Source organism: Helianthus annuus, chromosome 16, assembly GCF_002127325.2.
Source record: "Helianthus annuus cultivar XRQ/B chromosome 16, HanXRQr2.0-SUNRISE, whole genome shotgun sequence".
Classification (NCBI taxonomy): Eukaryota; Viridiplantae; Streptophyta; class Magnoliopsida; order Asterales; family Asteraceae; genus Helianthus; species Helianthus annuus.
This window is the reverse complement of record NC_035448.2, coordinates 181,650,018-181,668,555: the sequence shown is the minus strand read 5'-3', so window position 1 is coordinate 181,668,555 and position 18,538 is coordinate 181,650,018. Positions and strand designations below refer to the sequence as shown.

The following is an 18,538-nucleotide window of genomic DNA, read 5'->3' as shown; positions in this document are numbered from 1 at the left end:
ATCTCCTTCTGTTGCCCACCTTACCCTAGATTTCTGACGTGTATCCGACTGCCTTTGTTTGTCGAAATCCATCATAAACTGTTTGTGCTCCATTCTCAAATCTAGCTCTGCTTGATTTAAAGCCCTTTCCTCCACCAATAATTCTAGCTTAGTAACTTTCTTTTTACAGTTGGTGTCTAAATCTTCACTCCTTTTTTCCACCGCAATCCAATCTTTTATCCTATTCTTCAACCATCTAAGTTTAATAGAAAGAGCTAGATCCCCAGGCCCACTAAATGAAAACTAGTTACATTTCCCCATAATGAATTCCATAAAACCTTGCATTTCTAACCATGAGTTTAAAACCGAAAGGGAACGTGTCCAAAATCTGATGGCGTGGTAGACAACAATAAAGGTCTATGGTCAGAATATAACCTGTCGAGAGCCGATACAACTGCCGCCGGCCACGTTTCAATGAATCCAATGCACACCAGGAATCGATTTAATTTACTTAGCTTGTCTCCACAGTCTGAAATGTAGGTGAACTTAGCGTCGCCCATATCAAACTCATGTAGGACAGCCGATAAAATAAAGTCATTGAACGCATCAGCATTTGCCGCCATGTATTCGGAATTCAACCTCTCCTATGGCTGCCTAACGTCGTTAAAATCCCCCATGAACACCCACAAACCTTGTCTTGAATTCCTTAGCCTCAACAGCTCAGACCACATGCCTTTCCGAACCGACGCGTCATTAGGCGCGTAGACATTAACCAAATTCATTCTAGTTCCAGAAGGTATAAGCTGGCCACAAACACATAAAAAGTACCTGTGTTTAATTACCTCACTACAGGAAAAAATTGTTGGGTCCCAGAGAGAAACCAAACCGCCTGACCTGCCACTCGCATCCACTACCGCCATTTTATATATCGACCTCCCCCACATTTGACTGAAAGAGAAATTGGAAGACTCCCTCAATTTCGTCTCCTGTACACTAAGAAATTGTACCCCATGGCTCGTTTTTAGACCTCGAATCCACTCCAATTTTTGGGAGTCCCCGACACCCATTAAATTGATAGAAAGAATATTCATCGCAACCCATTGTTTTCACCTTCTCCAATAATTACTTCACGAATTACTTCCTCAAATCCATGTAAATTGAAGCCCACAGTGTCTCCGACTGCAACAGTATCGTCAATTTCCTGCGTTTCAGGAGTCGGATCTGCATTAGCTCTAGAGACAATGGGTATACGTCTCTCTCTGGAACCATCGGACAGATTTGACTGAGAGGGAAGAGTGTTGTCAGCCGTACCAGAATCATGGCTCCTAGAGGGGCGATTTAGGTCCAAAGACCTGTCTTCCCCCACATCATCGTCATGCCTAAGTTTCGTGTGTGGGCCTTGAGTGGAGCCCACAGAAGGTGAGCTTTGCTGATCCCTTGACCGTTTGCCCAAATGTGGGGGAGCATTAGGCCCAGGAGTAGAGAGTGGCCCAAAATCACCAGTCTTATTATGTAGGTTAGAATTCAAACGGGTCCCACCACTACTACAGATTACCTGTGGTACTTTTTCACTGTCATCATAAATCCTTTTTGAAACCCTAGGCGACTTTGAGGCTTCCCTATGCACATTGTCCTCCCATGCATCCCTTCCAGCTTGGTGTTGCGCCTCTTCACCTATCCCACTAGAAAAGACCCCATTAACTGTTACCTCGGGACCAACCGCGGAATCATCAACGTTGGTAACATCAACATCCACATGGGACTTTCCCTGCACCTCATGCATGCAACGATTGGAATTACTAGGAACCAACTTTTCGTTTTCGAGCGACGCTTCGTAGCTCACATGATCGGAGTTGTCCCCAGTACCAGGGCCTGGCCGAAACTCCCCCTCCTCGGTGTCGTCCGACATAACCTCATGCTCATCGTTTGATACCCAACCTGATTCTTCCACCGACTTCACCTCCATAAACTCCAGTGACCAGAGTTCCGGACATTCCGAAACCCAAGTAGCAAATCTTCTATCTTTCCAGGAGAGCACCACCGCCTCATTAATATGGCTGCCTTGAGCCGTTAAAATTGTTACCGTTCCTGTCGAGTTATCTGTCTCTTGCCAAGAAAATTCCGATGGTTTCACGATTCTACCAAATAAACCACCGATTTGGTCAAACAATGTGTTGTCGCGGAGATGGACCAGAACACCTGTGATTTTTAGAGAGACAATCCGATCCATGGGAAGATCTTCCCCTTTCCATAGGCCGCATTTAGAGAACACAACATCAAACACCCCCGAGAATCCTTCCATAGTAGCGATAGCCCGCTCCTTATTACTTACCGTGATTAGAACAATGAGACCACCAATGTAGGATAATCCATATCCTTTCAAGCCACCCACGTCAAGAGATTGTTTAATACCACATAGGGTCCTAATATCCTTTGCGACACCGAAAATCGATCTTCCGATACAGTGTAGCGGGTATGTCGAACCTTCACCATTGACACGGATAGTTTTCGCACCTTGCTTGCCACCCCCACTAGTTTCTTTAAGCAGATCTGCATACGTCTCCCCATTTCGGACAAAAGCGTTGCCTGACGGACCACCGGTAGGGTAGTTCGACGGAGATTTCCCATTGGTTTCTGGTGTAACATTACTGGGGATTCCAGGTTCAGGTTCCTTCGGCCTCCAATTAGTTTTTCCTTTAACTTCCGACGTATAAATGAATCTTTTGTGGTTTTTGTCATATTTAGCTAATGGCACTACCAGTTTAGCACCATAAATCTTAACTGTATTCATGGCCAACAACGTCTCCTCCATATTTACCACTCTGACATATCGAACAAATCCAAAGTAGTTACCTCTTGCATCCATTTTCCGTGCCACGTACGCATCCGATATGAATCCATGTGGCTGGAAAGCCCTCCATAGAAGGGTCTTCGACATACGTTCTGGAAGATTCTGCACCAGGGAGGTCCACTCCACACCATCTCCTCTACTCTTACGATTCTTCTGATATTGAGCTTCCGACCAAGGAATGCCGTTGTCATGGTCCTCCTCCCACGCTCTCTCCATTCTCCCCCGGCTACAAGTGAGTAGTCAATAAGTCGTTGTTTTACTTATTATTAAGTATATGTATCTATACATTCTTATTTTGACTCACCCCCACAGGCACATGAACATCTAATGCAATCGATCCACAACCAAACATTCAAAACAAAACAGAGCGTCAAATCCCAAAAACAAACGCACTCAATACCTGATTTCATAAATATTTAGGCACAAAAAAACACTTGGCTAGTACATTATTAAAAGTGGTTAACTGAAGATCCCCATCACATTATGACTACTCCCCTGTCGTTTTTCCTATCAATATCCCATCAGGCTTACGAATCTGACCACCAAAACAGGTCTCAAACGTTGACGCATCAAATCTGTCAGTCATCCTGATTCCTATTTCCACTACTAACAATTTCCAATAAATTGTCAACACTGCTTCCATATACAGAAAACAAACCCATATGCGTAACGACTACCCGTTTTCAGGTCTTTTTGCGTTTAGTGGAGGAGGTAGACATATTACAATTTACAAAGATGCGTGGGACTGTGATGGATTTGACATTGATGTGAAACGAGTGATGATGGAGCCGGGGTGGGTCGATTGGAAACTGTGATACATTTTATGATGTGGGCACCGTTTTTTCACCCAGCTGTAGCATTCGGTTATGGAGGCACAATGATGAAGGCTTTTTATTAAACTCCGCTCACCTGTGGTTTCTGTAGATACTAAACTTAACAATATCCCTGATCAAGTAATAAGTCCTACACACTTAATATAGATCACTTTTTTTTTATAAACAATTAAGATTCCCATAACCATAAACTAACTTTTGCAGGCCAAGCTAACTGAGCTTTTGGAACAAGAAGGTGCTAACATCAATCAGACTGAATGCAGCAAATGCTCTAACCTGTCAAAACCCAGTGTTTTTATTAAGGTTATGACAAAAGTTAGGGAAGTCTTAACATTTGCAGCACCATATTCTGCTTCACAAGCTGTTAAGAGCCAGTGATGTGTGCATCTGGATGAAGTGCAGTTACTGCACCAAACTATATATTTGTTTAAAACGCATTGCTGATTCGTTGATCGACACTGGAAGTTTGAGACTGTGGACAGTGTTTTAGATTGGTCTGGCATACATAGATTCTGTTGGTTAACTTTCCGGTTTGCTCCAAATCAGCCAAAACATATATACTTGATAAACAAAGTTTTCAACAAACAAAAAACTTTACTAAATCTTCTAGTTTGATCATTCCAAAATATAAACATTCGGAAATGTCTTTTAGAAAGGTGACAAGGTTTCAGTGTAACGATAGAATATCGAAGCATAATACCTGCTTAAACTACATATCTGTTTAAAACTCTTGTCATGAACATTGTATGTTATCATCTTTTCGGGAGTTTTCAGAACCAGGAATGTATCTTCTTCTTCTTTGCCTCTAACAACATCGATGACTTCGAACTCATAACCATCTTCAGAGATCATATCTGGGAAAGCACGTTTGTGAATCATCATTATTTCAATCTGCTTTTCTTGATGCCATACAAGCTAGAGCTTCAATAGTTTCCACCTCCACTCACATGATATTTTAGTCTGTCCATACTTTGCAGAATTCAACAACTAGGAAGCTCCATATTTATAGAGGCGATGGTCAATGCAGTTGATTATTAGAAATGATTCTTGCATGGAGGCATGAAATAAGATTGATCATTATACTCTATGATAAGGCCTTCCGGGGATAATATTGATTTGGTGTACTTTCTGTTGGCGCTCGCAGCATGCAAGATCTTTCATGATATTACAGTGTGATGGGTATTGTGATTATCAATCAATTAAAGCTAAACTCTGTAAATTTAAGTTGCTGCTTCGATATTACAGCGTTTAATTATGTTTAGATGTACAAATAAAAAGCATATTAACAATAGACTAGATGAAAATTACATAACTAATTAACTAAATCTGTTTTAAAACATACATTCAAATACCTTAGCAATTTAAATAATATAAACAAACCAAAATGTCATTTAGAAGGAAGACAAGGTTTCGGTGTAACGATGATAAACTGGATGAAACATTGAAATGTCTTCAAATAAGAACCTGGTGAAACTAGATACCTGCTTGAAACTCTTGTCATGAACGTTGTATGTTATAATCTTTTTGCCAGTGTTCAGAACGATGAATGTATCTTCTTCTTCTTCTTCTTCGCCTCTAACCACATCAATGACTTTAAAATAACAAGTGTACTCAGAGATCATTTCCGGGAAAGAACCCAGAAGTTCATCAAGCTGTAGTTGATACTTGACAAACCAACCCGAATGATCGCTCAACATCTCATACACATTCAAGCATAAACAATTATCTTCGTAATTCTTGTATACTACTAAATGTAGATGACCTCTAGATTCTCCAAAGTACATTATGAATATCTCGGAAGACCCAGAGCCCTCCGGCAAGGGCAACATGTGCAACTGTTCAACATCTAGTTTAAAGTAAAACGCAGGGCCAGAAAACGGAGCCCAATAAACAACTCTATTCCAGTAAACCCCATGACTGAATAACGCGGGTTTACCTATACAGAAAGATTCGCAAGAAATCTCCCACTTCTTTGTATCAGACGAGTAGACTTGAATCTGAAACAAATCCACACCAGGCTCAGGACGACAAACACAAACAACTTTGTAGTGAGGACAATCTGTTTGATGATATGCCAGACCCATAAAACGGATTGTTTTAAGAACTTTAAGACCTCCGCAGATGGGTGGGATGAGTGCCAATTGTTTGGTGGTGGGATTAAAGACGTAATACCTAAGAGCAGCTTTGCGGCCTTTGTGCCTGTTAATGCACTTTTGGTGATAAGTGCATGTCTCTCAATTTATTAGGGTCTTTATTGTACACATGTAGAAACTTAGTCCCATGTTTATCCTAGGGACATTTTGTCCAAGTTTTAAGGATGGAAACTTTTGTCTGAGTTTTTTTGTTAGGACTTTTGTCTGAGTTTTGTATAGGGACAAAAGTCAGAGTTTCTTTGTGTAGTTGTTTTGTCCGAGCTTTCTAGTTAGTCTTGAAAGTCCGGGCTTTGCCTTGTATATATACTTTAATGTGGAATAGACAAGGCGGCGATTCTGTGTGAAATTCTGTGCACCTAACCCTAATCATTGTGTTTTGTCTGGCGGCTGCTTTGTGTGAGTGACGTTGATGTGTGTAAAATGCAACATATAAATCACATCAATTAAGGCATAAAACTAACCCTTTTTAAGTACTAATGTTGGAAAAAGAGTGTTTTTGTCTTTCTTTTGTATTTTCAGGATGAAATGAGCTTAAAATCACAAAAGAAGCAAAAAGACAACTAATTCTAGCATAAATACAAGAAAAGGAATAAAAGTAGACTGCCCGGACCCTCAACGGCACCTCCCAAGGCAAAGAAGAGAAAACAGAAGACTGAACACGCCCCGTGTCCAGCGAACACGGGGCCGTGCCCAAGAAGCAGCAGAAAAGACAAACCAGTAGAAGCTTCTATTGCCCACCACGGGGCCGTGTCCAGCGGGCACGGGGGCGTGGTGAAAGTACAGCAGGCGCATTAATTGTAATTGCGAATTACAATTAATGAAGAGAGAGAATGTCAGACGGGCACGGGGGCGTGTCCAGCGGACACGGGGCCGTGCCCAGCCTTCTGTTCAGCCTATAAATAGGGGTGCTTGGTTTCATTCCATCTCATCCCTTGGCACACCACCTCTCTCACACTTCATCCACCACCCACCACCACCATAACACCATCATCCACCACCATCATCCATTGTCCATCATAGAGTGTGTGAGTCATCTCGGGATCCAAGATTGATCGTAAGAGTTCTTGACAATCAAGGCCATGTTTGCCTAAGTCTCTTACATCACTTGGTGAAGACAAGTGTTTAGTATAATACTTTTTATTTTTAATCTTTTGCACTTTTTACTTGGTTTTGTATTAATGACTTTAATAACTAGTTATTTATGTTGAAGGTGATCTTTCCTTATCGTTTGTCCGTGGTGTCTTGGCGTTATTTTACTGTCTATATAAAATAAAAGATTTTCACCATTCATATCTCCACGGTCTATATGGAGGTATGTTGGCTACCTGGTCGGGGGTTAAGGGAACGGTTTGGTAAGGGTCTTGCCCTTGTTCAGCGTTTAGAGGTCCTGCTTGGGACCTGGGTCAAATTTAGTAGGATCTCCTTCAATGCCCATAGGTATTGGATGGCGGGGATCCAAACTCTTTGACCCCCTCATAAGTTAACTACTATTAATACTATAACCCGGCTATTTAGGACTGTATCCCTGCTGACTCAGACTACTTAGCCGAGGGTAACGTCACCGCCGAAAGCGGGGCCTACCACAATTTGCATTAATAACTTAATTCATTATCTTTCAATAATCCGACCCTTTAGGATTGTATCCTTGCTGACTCAAACTACTGGGTTGAGGGTAACGTCGCCTTCAAAAGAGGGGCCTACTACAATAACTAAGATAATCTCTTAAACAAGTGCAAAAGTGCGAAAATAATCAAAGGTTATACTAATACACGTGTCGGATCCAAGTGATTCATCTTGTCTATCTGTTTTTATTTTATTTTATTTTTCAGCATTTAGTTAGTTTTTATTTTTCTTAGTTTAAAACATTTTTCTCACTTCTTGATTTGATTAGACGTTGAGGATAAACCGGTACTAAAAGCTCTTGTGTCCTTGGACGACCTCGGTATCTTACCAACACTATACTACGTCCACGATGGGTGCACTTGCCCATATGTGTGTTTAGTGTTAGTAAATATCGCGTTTTATAAATTTAAAACTTGGCTAAAAGTGTAAAAAGGGCTTAAACATACATCTAAATTATATACACACTAGCACGCATCAAGTTTTTGGCGCCGCTGCCGGGGACACAAGGATTTTAAGAAAGTTAGGAATCAACGGCCTAATCATATTTTTTATTTTTTCTTTAATTTTTAGGATTTTTCGTAGATTTTCAGCTTCTGCAGAGCTCAGCACGGGGCCGTGCCTGGTCGGACACGGGCCGTGCCCAGCATCGTTACTGGCAGTTTTTGTTTTTCAAGTTACAGAAGGCTGACCACGGGGCCGTGTCGGTGCAACACGGGGCCGTGTCCAACTTCCAGTAACTGGGATCTGGAAAACAATCACTGAAATTCCGACCACGGGCCGTGTTCGCTCAACACGGGGCCGTGGTGAACCTTCTGACCAACATTCTTTTCTGTTTTTATTGCAGGACTTGGAACCCGACGCCAACCTCGCGTAGTGTATGAGCTCCAGTTCCAATAAAGACATAAAAGAACCACTAGAAGAACCCGAACGCTTTCTCAGAAAAAGATTAAAAGCCAAAAACCAAGAGAAGGTTTCGGGTGATCCACCTCCAATGGCGGACCAACGTACCCTTATGGATTATCTACGGCCCACCGTGGGTAATCTAGGCGCCGCTATCAATGCTCCGAATGTCGAAGCCAATAACTTCGAACTTCGGGCGCATTTGATACAAATGCTCCAAAACTCCGCAACCTTCCACGGGCTTGCGGACGAGGATCCCCATCTACATATAACTAATTTCTTGGAAATATGTGATACCTTTCGGATCAATGGAGCATCAAACGACGCCATCCGCCTCCGTATGTTTCCCTTCTCACTAAAAGACCGAGCGAAAGCTTGGCTCAACGCCCTCCCAGCTGGATCGGTAAACACCTGGGATGAACAAGCCCAAAAATTTCTATATAAGTATTTCCCTCCTGCTAAAACTGCTAAGTTAATGACTGAAATTAATACATATTCACAAGAGGACGGGGAATCCTTATATGAAACTTGGGAAAGGTTCAAGGAGCTATTACGCAAGTGTCCCCATCACGGCCTCGCAATATGGCAACAAGTATCCACTTTCTATAATGGATTGCTGCCACACACTAGGCAGACACTTGATTCTAGCTCCGGGGGACTTTTAGGTAACCGACGCCCACACGAAATATATAATCAGATTGAGGAAATTGCTCAAACCAATTTTCAATGGCATACCCCCCGGGGAAATAAGTCGATCGCCCCGGGCGCCCATAAGGTCGACGAAAGCACTTCTTTACAAGCCCAAATCGAGGCCCTTTCTTCAAAAATAAAAAAATTAGAAATGACAAAAACAGTCTCGGTTATGGCTTGTGAAGGATGTGGTGGGTCACATGACAATTGGAGTTGCATGAAAGAAACGGACGATCAACAAGAAATGGTAAACTACATTGATAATAGACCTAGGCCGTCGGGTCCCCCAACGGGAACTTACAACCAAGGATGGCGAAACCACCCAAACCTTGGTTGGAGGGAACCCGGCAATAGTAGTAACCAACAAACCCAACGAACAAACTTTCAGCAACCAAGAAATGAGTCACAAAATTTCACTCAACAATAAGGTGGACGAGAAAGGCTCGAAGATACTATATCTCGCCTCGTCTCTGACACTGATAAGAAAAACTCGGAAAGATTTCTACAATTAGAATCTAATTTTAGGAATCAACAAGCTAGCATTCAAAACATAGAAAAACAATTAAATCAAATAGCTCAAAATTTTTCCGAGAGACCGCAAGGCGCATTACCTAGCAATACCGAAACAAACCCAAAGGCACAAGTTCACCTCATCACACTACGAAATCGCACCGTAGGGCCTGCAGAAGTGCCACCGCCAACGGAAGAAACAGTACCGACACCTCTGCAGGAGAAGAACTCTCCTCCATCACCAGAGCCTACCAAGGCTCCTCGAGTTCCGTACCCCGGTAGGTTAATTCGTCAAAAGACAAATGAGCAATTCGCAAAATTCGAAAGTCTGTTAAAACAATTGCATGTCAATATTCCTTTTATCGAAGTCCTAACCCAAATGCCCAAATACTCTAAATTCATGAGGGACTTCCTTACGCATAAGAAGAAAATTGAAAATTTGCAATTAGTCAATTTAGGCGAAGAATGCTCTGCCCTCGTGCTCAATAAACTTCCCCAAAAGAAAATCGATCCCGGAAGCTTCACGATTCCGTGCTCAATAGGGGAATCGCCCGTTCGCAATGCCTTAGCCGACCTAGGGGCTAGCATTAACCTCATGCCCTCATCAATGGTCCCCCTTATACTAGGGAGACCCTTCCTTGCCACAGCTCAAGCAGTGGTAGATATGAATGACGGGACACTCACCTTGAGGTATGGGGATGATGAGGTGAAGTTCGGAGTTGGGAAGAGAATAGAGGACGACGACCCGGTCAATTACATGAAGGTTATTGATTCAAGCTTGGATGCTGCTCTCCGACGGTGTAACATGGGACGCCAGGCATCCCACTCAGAAAATATATAACCTCAAATCGGGTCTAGCCAAGGACCCTTATAAACGTGGCGCACCACGGAGGCATTCCGCGGAACTATCCTTAGTTTAAGTTTAATCTTTTAGTTTTATTTTGCAGAATAAAACACACTCATGGTGGTAATAGATGAAAAGGGGAACGAGAAAAATGGACCCATGCACAAAGAACAGAGCGACCCGACACAAATCTCCATCACAGAAGGCTCAACACGGGCCGTGCCCAACCAACACGAACCCATGCTAAGCCACCTGCAGAAAAACACCCAGTTCAGGTAACTGGACACGGGCCGTGTTCAGCGGACACGCCCCCGTGTCCAGGCTTCTGTTTTAATTCTTTAATTTTTGTTACTGGCACCTGACCACGGGGCCGTGCCCGGTCACCACGGGGCCGTGTCCAGGATGCCAGTAACATAAATCTTTGCTTTTTAACCTACTTTTACACATTCTAATCAACCAAAAACCTTATTTTTGGACACATTGAGGACAATGTGTAATTTAAGTGTGGGGGGGATGCTAAAACCTTGAATTTTGCAAATCCTAAATACAAGCCTTACACAAAACTCTATTGGAACCGCTAAACACCCCAAATTTTTTTTCAAAAACTTTTTCATTTTTTTTATCATTTACTTGTCTTAGTTTAATTTGGGAATAACAAGTTCTAAAAAGGTTATATTTTTACAAATTTACAACCGATAGCGTCGTGATAACAAAGAACCAACATAAGAAAATTACGAAACGGCATAACAAGTCTAGTTAAAAATTCGATTATATATACTTGATCACATTAAAAACCCATTCCCACAAAAGTGAGTTTTGAGCCTTTATTGAGCATAAAAATATACATATTTAGACTAAATGCTCATTTTTCGTTTCTTGTGTGAATAGCCGCTTGGTTCTTACAACTCTAGAACTTGCCACGACGATACATTCCCGGTCCTTACCAACTTAAACCCAAGTAAGTAAGTGATGGAGGCATTAGGACTAACCATATTTTTCTTTCTAAACCATTATTTTCATTTTTTTTTACCACCTACCCAAAATCCCCCTAGATAGCCCCTTTGAGCCTAAACCTTTCATTTCATTACACCAAAACTCTTTTTACCCACAAAAGAAAAAAAAACCCTTTTTATTTTTCAACCTTTATTTTAGTAACAAGCTCGGTTTTTCGTAAACTCGCCTTTTTATGTGATGAAAAACAAAAATTGATGAAGTCAAAAACAAACAAAAGCTATATAAAAGCTTGTTTGGAGAAATACTTCAAAATAAAAAAGTCACTAAAAACAAGGTATTTCACGAAAACCGACGCTTTTTACGATTTTCGCCCTTTTTCTAACTAACCAACCACCTTTAACCCAAGCCTAACCCTTCACCCCAAAAGTCCTCTTGATATTTACAAAGGTAAAAAGTTAAAAAGGAGGAGGATTGATTGCTTGGCAAGCCTATGGAAGGCGTAAGTTCCATGCCGCTCACGAGTGATTCACTAAAAAAAAATCTACACCTTCGGCCGAGTGTTGAGTGATTCCCCGCGAGGTATGTGAACTTGTATATAAATGGAATTTTAATAAGGCATGCTATGCCCGAATAAGTAATTTATCTTATGAAACGTTCAAAATAAATCATAACGAATAGGATTGTAAATAAATAAAAATAAAACTTACAAGGACCTTGGATTCCCGACACTCTAGGACAAGCTAAAAACTTTCTCTTCTACCTATTCCATTTGGGAGTGTAGGCCACATTTAAAGAGTTTTGCTTGAGGACAAGCAAAAGTTCAAGTGTGGGGGTACTTGATGTGTGTAAAATGCAACATATAAATCACATCAATTAAGGCATAAAACTAACCCTTTATAAGTACTAATGTTGGAAAAAGAGTGTTTTTGTCTTTCTTTTGTATTTTCAGGATGAAATGAGCTCAAAATCACAAAAGAAGCAAAAAGACAACTAATTCTAGCATAAATACAAGAAAAGGAATAAAAGTAGACTGCCCGGACCCTCAACGGCACCTCCCAAGGCAAAGAAGAGAAAATAGAAGACTGAACACGCCCCGTGTCCAGCGAACATGGGGCCGTGCCCAAGAAGCAGCAGAAAAGACAAACCAGTAGAAGCTTCTATTGCCCACCACGGGGCCGTGTCCAGCGGGCACGTGGGCGTGGTGAAAGTACAGCAGGCGCATTAATTGTAATTGCGAATTACAATTAATGAAGAGAGAGAATGTCAGACGGGCACGGGGGCGTGTCCAGCGGACACGGGGCCGTGCCCAGCCTTCTGTTCAGCCTATAAATAGGGGTGCTTGGTTTCATTCCATCTCATCCCTTGGCACACCACCTCTCTCACACTTCATCCACCACCCACCACCACCATAACACCATCATCCACCACCATCATCCATTGTCCATCATAGAGTGTGTGAGTCGTCTCGGGATCCAAGATTGATCGTAAGAGTTCTTGACTATCAAGGCCATTTTTGCCTAAGTCTCTTACATCACTTGGTGAAGACAAGTGTTTAGTATAATACTTTTTATTTTTAATCTTTTGCACTTTTTACTTGGTTTTGTATTAATGACTTTAATAACTAGTTACTTATGTTGAAGGTGATCTTTCCTTATCGTTTGTCCGTGGTGTCTTGGCGTTATTTTACTGTCTATATAAAATAAAAGATTTTCACCATTCATATCTCCACGGTCTATATGGAGGTATGTTGGCTACCTGGTCGGGGGTTAAGGGAACGGTTTGGTAAGGGTCTTGCCCTTGTTCAGCGTTTAGAGGTCCTGCTTGGGACCTGGGTCAAATTTAGTAGGATCTCCTTCAATGCCCATAGGTATTGGATGGCGGGGATCCAAACTCTATGACCCCCTCATAAGTTAACTACTATTAATACTATAACCCGGCTATTTAGGACTGTATCCCTGCTGACTCAGACTACTTAGTCGAGGGTAACGTCACCGCCGAAAGCGGGGCCTACCACAATTTGCATTAATAACTTAATTCATTATCTTTCAATAATCCGACCCTTTAGGATTGTATCCTTGCTGACTCAAACTACTGGGTTGAGGGTAATGTCGCCTTCAAAAGAGGGGCCTACTACAATAACTAAGATAATCTCTTAAACAAGTGCAAAAGTGCGAAAATAATCAAAGGTTATACTAATACACGTGTCGGATCCAAGTGATTCATCTTGTCTATCTGTTTTTATTTTATTTTATTTTTCAGCATTTAGTTAGTTTTTATTTTTCTTAGTTTAAAACATTTTTCTCACTTCTTGATTTGATTAGACGTTGAGGATAAACCGGTATTAAAAGCTCTTGTGTCCTTGGACGACCTCGGTATCTTACCAACACTATACTACGTCCACGATGGGTGCACTTGCCCATATGTGTGTTTAGTGTTAGTAAATATCGTGTTTTATAAATTTAAAACTTGGCTAAAAGTGTAAAAAGGGCTTAAACATACATCTAAATTATATACACACTAGCACGCATCAGACGTCATTCATCTTCATCAAGAATACTCAGTGTATTCTTGATTTCTCTCTCAAATCCTTGCATTCTAGTGTTTCATCTGCAGTGGTTGATCATCAGGTGGATTCCGCACACCTGTTGGTTGCTTTAGCTGAGTGAGATCTTGGATTTGGAGGCCTTACAAGTGGTATCAGAGCAGTGTGCTCATACTACTGTAGGTGTTCTTAGTTTGAAGGTTTTTGGTGAGAAAAGTTCATATTTTGATTGGGTTTAGTGAGAGTTTAGTGAGTTTTTGTGTCTTATTCATGATTCTTCATTCATATCTAGTGATTTGATGATGGATTTTGAGTAGTTTGGTGATTTTTAGTGTTTTCTTCATCTGGGTTTTTACAGGGGTTTTTGGTTCTTAGTCATACAGAGTGTTTGAAGGTGAAAAAGATTCTGAGTTTGATCTTTGGAAATTTTGTCCGTGGTTTACACTTTGTGTTTGTGTCTCCGGGGTATTGTTGAACCAGTGTGTAGTCACATTGGGGAGATAGTCCGGAGATTGGTTCCTTCTGAGTTTTGAGACTTGTCTGAGTTTCAAATCATTCTGTCCGACCTTTGTTCATTGTCCAAATTTTCCTTTTTGAGGTATTCAGAGTCTGAGTTTTCCTTTAGATTAGTCCGAATTTTCCTTTTTAGGTTAATTAGTATCCGAGTTTTATCTTAAGTTTAGTCCGACCTTTAGTTAATAGAGTCCAAGTCCGACTTTTATAGTGCTTTAAGGTAGTCCGATTTTTATAGTGTTTTAGATAGCCCGACCTTTAGTTAATAAGGGTCCGAATTTTTTTTTACAGTTCCTTAGTGTCCGAGTTTTAACCAAAGATAGGGTTCCGAGCTTTTTAAATGATAAGTGTCCGACTTTTCAAACTCTAGTCCGAGTTTTGTTGAGTCCGAATTTTCAAATATAGATTGAGTCCGAGTTCTAGAGTCTAGGGAGTCCGAGTTATTTGAGTCTAGTAGTGTCCGAATTTTAACTTTTATATTGTCCGACTTTTATCTAGACTAATTAGAGTCCGTATTTTTTTTTAGGTATAATAGGTCCGAGTTTTAGAGTATTATAGAAGTGTAATAGTCTGACCTTCAAAATCTAAATCCAAAGTAGTCCGACTTTTATCCTTAAGTCTTGTTTGTCCGAATTTTCAGTCACTATAGTCCGACTTTTGGTTTCAATCTTGTCTGACTTTTGTTGTTGAAAGTTCTCTTATCCGAATTCTTAAGTCTTAGGTGCCTGAGTTTAAATTCCTAACAGTTGTCCGAGTTTTCTGTTGCTTGTGTTTTATTTCAGGTTTTGTGATCCGGGTTCTTCACACTCTGATTAAAGCTCAACATTTCACTCCGTGTTTTCACTCCGAGTTTGGACTTAAAAGTCTTCTGTGACACAGTTCTTGCTTGGAAGCCCACTGTTGTTTTCTGAAATGGCAAACAACAACCTCACTGCAATGGTGCAAAACCTCAAGCACAATGTTGAGGTAGGAAGTAGCGACAAACCTCCTTTGTTGATAAACGAGCTTGATTTTCCTGAGTGGAAGGAGCGTTTTGAAAGATATGTGCGAGCAAAAGACATCAAAATCTGGTTGTGTATCGTTAAAGGATGTGGAGCTACTCCAGTACGTACATTGACGATTGATACGTATTTGGCACTCACTGACGACCAGAAGAAGTTTTATGACTGTGAAGAGAAAGCTATGTCAATGATAACGATGGCAATGACACAGTCTATACTTCATACTTTTCGTAAGAGAAATAGCTCAAAGGAATTGTGGGATAGTATGATCCAGCGATATGAAGGAAACGAGATGTATAAGAAACGACGTCTCGAACGTTTGAAGACTCAATTCGTTGTGTTCAAGGCTTTGAAAAATGAACCATTTGATGACACAGTGAATCGATTTTATCATCTGCTGAGCGAACTTGATAGAAGTCAAGAGGGTATCTACACTGAATTCGAGAAGGTTGAAAAGTTTCTGAATTGTCTTTCGAGAGAATGGAATATGTACACCGCTTTGATCAGAGAGGGTGTTCTCTACGAAGAGCTTTCATTGGAAGAAGCTGTTAAGAAACTGAGGGGTTACGCTTGGAATATGGAAGATCAAGCATCTGATTTCGAGAAGATCCAAGATCCTCAGTTATATAAGGCTTCAAAACCAACGGAGAAGGGTAGTAACAGTGGAGTCGGTGTTGCTTTGTATTCGGAGAATGAAGGTTCTGCGGGTGAACACGCCTTTATGAGCAACAATGTTAGTCCAAGTGGAACAGCCAATTCCAATCAAGGGATGTACCCTTCTAGTGGAGCTCAGAAATCTCAAGGAACAAGCTTGAATATTCCTAAGATAGATCCAAGCTGTTTGAAGTTGATTGAAGAAAACATGAGTCTGTTGGCGTCATTCATGACTGCCTACGAGAACTTCTGTCTTGGAAAGCTCGTTGAACCATCAAGTCTCGATGAGGACTTTGATCAGATAGATCAAGACGAAATGGAAAAACTTGATCTACAACTCAATATGGCACTGTTAGTCCGAAGAGCGAAGAAGTTTCTGTTGAAGACGGGTAGGAAGTTCATAGGAGGTCAGACAAAGACTCGAATGGGGGTCGACATGTCCAAAGTAAAATGTTACAACTGTGGTATCTACGGGCATTTCGCACGTGATTGTCGAAAGCCGAAAATGGAAAGATCTGACAACAATTCCCGAGGAAATAATTCAAGACCTCACAACAATTCATCAGCTGGTACCTCTAACTCAAGTGCTCGTTCAAGTGGGTCTGAAAATCTTACACCTTCGACAAACAATGCTATGGTGGCTCAACCTCTACAGAGTGTGACTGAGCCTTATGATTGGGGTTGTGCCTTGGAAGACATTTCGGGAGCTATTGTGTCACAAGCATTTATAGCTGAAATTGTGAACGAAGAAGTGTGTGAAGAGGTTGTCGAAGAGACTAGCATTGAGGAGCTTGCAGTTGTAGCCGAAGTTTTTGGGGAAGAGTTGGATTCGGGGAATGTTGCTGAGAATGAAGATCCCTCGATTGAAGAGTCTGTTGAGAAGTCTAGCAAGACAGAAGATGGAGAAAAGGGAGAACGCTTTGAATTCAACATCTCCATAGCCGAAATGCAGCAATTTGCGGATGCAGAAGCTAAAAGGTTGGAAGAAAACTCCATAGAAAACGAGGCTTGTGCATTCATGGCTGGCATTGAGGTAAAATCATCTTCTGTAGATAAGCGATGTGCTAGATGTGTTGAGTTTGTGACTAAGATTGATAGATATGCACTTCATAACACAAACTTAATTGCAGATTTAGAAAAATACAGAGAACTCATTGTTGTTTTGTCTAATTCGGATAAAGAACACCAAATTAAGATAAAAGCACTGAAAAATGATATCTCTGAATTTGAGAGACTTGTGGCTGTGGGTAATCTTAGAAATCAGGAATTAAAATCTGAACTTGAAATGAATCAAAATTGTGTTTTGGAAAAGAACAAAATCATTTTGGAAAAAGATAATCTGATTTTAGATTTGCAACGAAAGATTGAAAAATTCAGGGATTCATCCGAAGTGATGAATTTCTGTATTAACAGCCAACGTCTCAAAGAATCTGAGGAAGAAATGTTCGGCATTGGTTATACTAAGGTGCCTCCTCCGGTAAACCATAACTATACATCGATGCCAAGCATTGATCCTGAATTGGCAAATTTTGTGCCAAAGACTCCTCTGACGGTTGAACCACAAAGTGAGTCAGAATCTGAGCCAGATGAAGTTACTGACTCAGATCAGTCGAAGATGAGTGGAGTTTCAAAGAAAAATGAAGTAAATCTTGAAAACATTGAAAATTTGATAAGCAATAAGATTTTGGAAATGCTTAATCAAGTTCAAAATGAGAAGTCAAAACCAAAGTCACGTGGGAAAAATAAAAAGGGTTTGAAAAATGTTCCTAAAACTGAGTTTGTTAAAGGGGAGGATTTTATCAAAGAAGAAGTAAAAATCGAAACAGGTTCCAACTCTCAGTTTGTGAACCAAATTTTGAAAAATTCCACCAACGACTCATCATCTTCGACCACTCACGAGGAACGTCCAAAGGATGCTGCGAAAATTCGCAAATGCTACAAGTGTCGTGGGAAAGGACACTTAGCAGCAGACTGTCCAGATGACAGGGGTAAATCTCTGGTTGATCCTGATCAAAAGAAACCTTTTGTTGAAAAACCACAAAATGAATCAGTTAATGTTGAAAAGAAAATTGGTAAAAATCAGAAGGTTGAGAAAAACAAAGTGATTAAACAAAAAGTAAAACCAGTTATCAAACCAAATGTTAAATCACAACAAAATCAGGATCAGGAGGAAAAACCTGTTGTTATTAACCGTGGGGACAGATCGGAAAATGTATCTCAAAGACATGATACTCGTGAGAAAACCCCTCACAGACGACAAAATCATGTCACTTTCCAAGCAGTTGAGAATGAGCAACGTTCTGGAGGTTCGAACAACAACTATGTTCGACCTCATACACAGAACAGATTCGTGAATGACCGAAATGCGTCACCCCCCCCCCCCGATTTCCAAATCAAAGACCGCATTCGGATAATCATCCACGATCATTCTCAAGACACGAAGATGCTCCTAGATTTGGTAGGAATTTTGAGCCACCCAGGAATCAAAATT

The 18,538-nt window shown here is 40.9% G+C and overlaps 1 protein-coding gene and 1 non-coding gene across 2 annotated transcripts; both read right to left on the bottom strand.

Moving 5' to 3' along the window:
• Positions 1 to 3,873: 3,873 nt before the first annotated feature.
• On the bottom strand, positions 3,874 to 5,747 carry LOC118488312 (F-box protein At5g07610-like). The gene is made up of 2 exons (XM_035985680.1): positions 5,145 to 5,747; positions 3,874 to 3,939 (listed from the first exon to the last, which is right to left on the bottom strand). The coding sequence occupies exons 1-2, from the start codon at positions 5,745 to 5,747 to the stop codon at positions 3,874 to 3,876; spliced, it is 669 nt and encodes a 222-aa protein (XP_035841573.1).
• A 3,061-nt stretch (positions 5,748 to 8,808) lies between these two features.
• Positions 8,809 to 8,915, bottom strand: LOC118488586. Its single transcript, XR_004885130.1, has one exon. It is a non-coding gene; the product is annotated as a small nucleolar RNA R71 (small nucleolar RNA).
• Between the last annotated feature and the right edge of the window lie 9,623 nt (positions 8,916 to 18,538).